A 4,113-nucleotide genomic window follows, 5' to 3' on the forward strand; every position below is an offset into this window, starting at 1 on the left:
GCACGCCGCTCGCTTCCGGCCGCGGCGGCCTCCGCGCCGGCCTGACGGGACCCAGCGCTCGGCGTCCGTGAGCGACATGCAGCGCTGACGAGCGGCGGACGCTCCGCGGCGGCGCCATGAACCTCCTGCCGTGTAACCCCCACGGCAACGGGCTGCTCTACGCCGGCTTCAACCAGGACCACGGTGGGTGAGCCTGCGCGCGAGCCCGGGCCGCGGACGCCCCCGCCCGGCCGAGCCCCACCCCTCGCAGCGCCCGCCCGGCGGGTGGCCGTCCCCGGGCGCGCCTCCTGGCCTGGCCCCGCGCCCCGCGCCCCCGCCGCCCCGCCCCGAGCCGCGGCTCCCGTCCGCCCGCGGCCTCCAGCGACCCCCGCGCCGCGTCCTGTCCCGCAGGCTCCGCCTCGGCCGGGTCCCCGTGCGCGTCGGGCGTCGGAGCGAAACGGCCGTGGTCCACGTTCCAGCGGGCGGACCGGGCGTCTTCGCTGCTGTGGGCCGGGGCAGGCCGCTCTCCCGGTGCCTGAGGCCGCCCACGGGCCCGGCCGCGCCGCGGGGACGCGGAGGGGACGCCGCTGCTGTGCGGGGAGCGCCGCCCGCCGGCCGTGCAGTTCCGGGCGGGCGGAGCGGGCGCCGGGGCCGCGGTGTGTGCGCGGCCACCTGGGAAAGGCGGCCCCGAAGGTGCGGGAGGAGCCGTGGGCGCCTGGCCTGCGAGCCCCGGAAGGGCTGTGGGCGCGGCCGTTACCCCGGGGGGGCGCGTGGGGCGCGCGTGGGGCCCGTGGGGCGCGCGTGGGGCGTGGGGCGCGCGTGGGGCCGGGCCCCGGACGCCGGGCGACGTGCGGCCGAGCTGCTCCGCTGCGGGAAGCCGAGGGCCGGCGGGCCTGTAAGCTTCCGCCGTGACCGCGCCTCGGGAGACTGACGGTGGCGTGGCCGCTCCTCGAGGCGCGCGGTCGACGGAGACACGAGTGACGGGTCCTCGGGGACGGGCGGACGGACGGACGGACGGGCGGACGGAGCGCCGTGAGCGGCGGCGCCACCTCGGCGGCCCGGGCTCCTTTCCGCGTACCCGCCCGCCCTAGTGCTACTAGACGTCTGTGTTCAAGTTTCAGTGTGACGTTTGTGGCTCAAAGAACGCTGAGCACTTGGGAGACCACCAAAGTCCGTAAAGCTTTCATTAAAGGTTATTTAAAAATACAGTTTTGGCTTTTAAACAAACATTTCAATTGTTTGAAAAGTAGGCTTTTGTAAAACTAGCTCATTTCATTGTAAGAAATGACAAGTAAAGCTTAAGTGTTTTTTGAAAAACCAGTGCTTTTATACTTAAGCTTCCGGTTACTTCCCTGTGAATTTATGCCAGATAATTGAGTTTATCACATTTTCGTTTTACCTATACTGATTTTTAATTTTTACTCTCAGCATTTTTAACACTCTCCCTCCAACTTTAGGCTTAGAAATCCTTTTTCAAAGGACATTTGCATATCATTTTAAATTGTTCAAGCTTCTGACCTGCCTCTTCCCAGGTAATTTGCACTGTACTCAAGACTCCTAAGTGTTGATGTGTGCATTCGCACAGTCTGGCTGCCTGTTTTTCTTTCTGTTCTCACAGGGCGCGCAGGGTTTGACTGCACACTCTCTCTGGGTGCTAACTAGCCTGTCGTGCCTGACCAGGCCGCTCGGCCGCACGCTGACTCCTCGGCCACCTCGCTGTCCTTCTGGGCAGAATTGCATGTGGGTGGGTGCATCTCATCCACATAGACAGCCGTGCCCATCAGTGTTCTGATGCCCTATTGGCCCTGGGCCTCCTCTGCACTGCTAGCTGCTTCGCGGGGTCACGGTCACCAGCTGTGGGGCTGACGCTTTCTCTGCAACAAAGTTTTGTTGAGATGGCAGGGAGGGAAAATTAATGCTGAGTTTCGTATGGTAACCAAGTGAAATCAGAAAAAGAAAGCAAGGAAATTGCCTGGCCTCCTTAGAGAATGGTTTCCAGCTTTTTGGTGTTTGTACCTGTCCTTTTCCCTCTTATGGAGGGTTACTGTGCCGACAGAAAAGTGTTCACTCCTGAGTGTTCGCCCAGGGACCTCTCTGACAGAATCCCCGTTGACCGCACTCGCTGCTCACTCCCTTCCAGCCACTCACTGCCCCCCTGACTCCAGAGGCATAGAGGACTTTTGCCTGTTTGCATACTTTATTTTTGTTTCTGGCTCTTTTATTCAACATCATGTTTGTGAGATTTTTTTCCCATATCGTTGAGTAGTGTAGTAGGTCATTCTCACTTATGTATAGTGTTTTCTTTATGTGAATATATCACAGTGTGTCCATTCTAAAACAGTAGGCATTTGAATGGGTTCTCCGCTTTCGGCTGTTCTGAGTAGAATAGTGCTACTATGAGCATTCTATTACAGTACGTGTCTTTTGGTGAACACGTGTCTTCATTTCCGCAAGGTGTGTACATCTAGGGACAGGGCGGACGGCTGCGGGACAGAGTGCCGCAGATCCTGAGGTGGCCGTGGGTGGCCCTCCCAGCGGTCTGTGCATTCCCAGGCCTCTGCACCCACCGCACACTTGATACTTGCCTCGTCTTGGTGGGTGTGGAGTGAGTCTCTTGTGCTGCATTTGAGATGATCCTTGCATTTCTCTGATCCTCTGTGTTTGTTGGCCATTCGAATATTCTCTTCTGTGAAATGTCCACATCTTTGGCTCATTTTTCTATTGAGTTGTCTGCCTTTTTCTTGTGTGTATACAGCAACTGTATATTTTTATACGAGTCTTTTCAGAAGCGTGTGTGTTCTGGTGAAGACAGATGCAGGCTTAAAACTAGGGGAAGATGTAATAGTTGAGAGAGAACTGGAAAAGATTTGACTCCTGTATTTCCGTGTTCTCCAGGAAGCAAAGCTCTGATTGCTCTGTCCACATCACATGAGGAGTTCCACTCCGGAGTGAGTTAGGAGATAACGGCTGACGTGGTACTTTAGAGTGGGGCTTCCGCCCAGGCCCCGCCAGTGCCTTTCAGAGCCGTGAGCTGCTTGCCCGGCAGTCTCCCAGGCACTGGGGGAGCTGTCTGCTGTTTGAATCTTATGTCCTGCAGTTTTATAAGTAACTTGGACAAAGTATAAGCTTGCTTTCCACACTCGGAAGGGTGGCTGACAGGGTACAGAACGGGCCTCCGGAGCTGGAGGCCATGAGCCTGGGGCTGAAGAGGGCCTCGGCCTTGGCACTCGCACCATGGTGCTGTCGTGCTGAGGCTTTGCAGCCCGTCTCGTGAAAAAGAATTGGAGGGTGTTTCTTGTCCTTCCAGCCACAAGCTTCATATGAACCAGCAGTTGGACACGGTGGCGTTTAAGGAGATAAGTGTGGTCTTGGGTTACACTTGGGCGAATGAAGTCAGGTCACAGGATCACCTTGAAACTTGAGTGCTCCCTAACCTCAGGTCCTAACGGTGGCTTTAATGGGACCATTAACCCCTGATGTGTGACTTGGAGACGGTGACCCGGGTCACTCTTGGTGACCGTGCGGGTCGAGGAGTTAGGTTTGTTTACAGGTGGGAGTGAGGTCATGGGGACCGACCCTAGGACTGCCTTCTAGAAGGCCATCCTGTAGCAGCCCGCCCTCCTTCTTCCCCAGCCTGGCCTGTCCACACCTGCTGCGATTGTCCTCCAGGACACGCGGACCTCCTTGTTTGTTGTTGTTGCTCCCTGACTTGGTATTTGACACATGGTGCTCGAGTCGTGTGTTTGGAACGAGGAGGACAGGTGGCTAATGTCAGAGGCAGGTGTTGGTGGGAGTGCCCAGTGGCTCACAGAGGTAGATGGTGAGCCCTTCTCACTGGACTTAAGTGTGTCAGGGCACCCGTCCATAGGACGCCACAGAAGGGCCCTGCGGGGGAGGGTGCAGTGAGCAACTCCAGAGGTTCCCTTGCATGTAAAACAACAGGTGAAAAACGTCATGCTGGGATGTGCACACTGGTCAGTAGCAATCTATGGGGGCGTGGTGTGGCCTGTGCAGACCACATCTGTGTGGCCCGAGCACCTGCAGTTCTCAGGACAGGCCACTTGGTCTGGGCCCTGGGCTTTGCCACTCCAGGCCCGGGGTCCTTGGCTGAGATCCCAATGAGGCAAGTAATGT

At 57.9% G+C, this 4,113-nt stretch overlaps 1 protein-coding gene across 1 annotated transcript in view; it reads left to right on the forward strand.

Moving 5' to 3' along the window:
- WDR45B (WD repeat domain 45B) overlaps nucleotides 1-4,113 on the forward strand; it is a 19,675-nt gene continuing 15,562 nt past the window's right edge. Inside the window, exons 1-3 of the mRNA XM_081028048.1 lie at nucleotides 1-183; nucleotides 251-874; nucleotides 934-1,053. Of these exons, the coding sequence (XP_080884174.1) occupies nucleotides 117-183; nucleotides 251-874; nucleotides 934-1,053 (811 nt within the window). The 5' untranslated portion in view covers nucleotides 1-116. The remainder of the gene's footprint in view (nucleotides 184-250; nucleotides 875-933; nucleotides 1,054-4,113) is intronic.

Source organism: Rhinolophus hipposideros (genome assembly GCF_964194185.1).
Source record: "Rhinolophus hipposideros genome assembly, chromosome: 20".
Taxonomy (NCBI): domain Eukaryota; kingdom Metazoa; phylum Chordata; class Mammalia; order Chiroptera; family Rhinolophidae; genus Rhinolophus; species Rhinolophus hipposideros.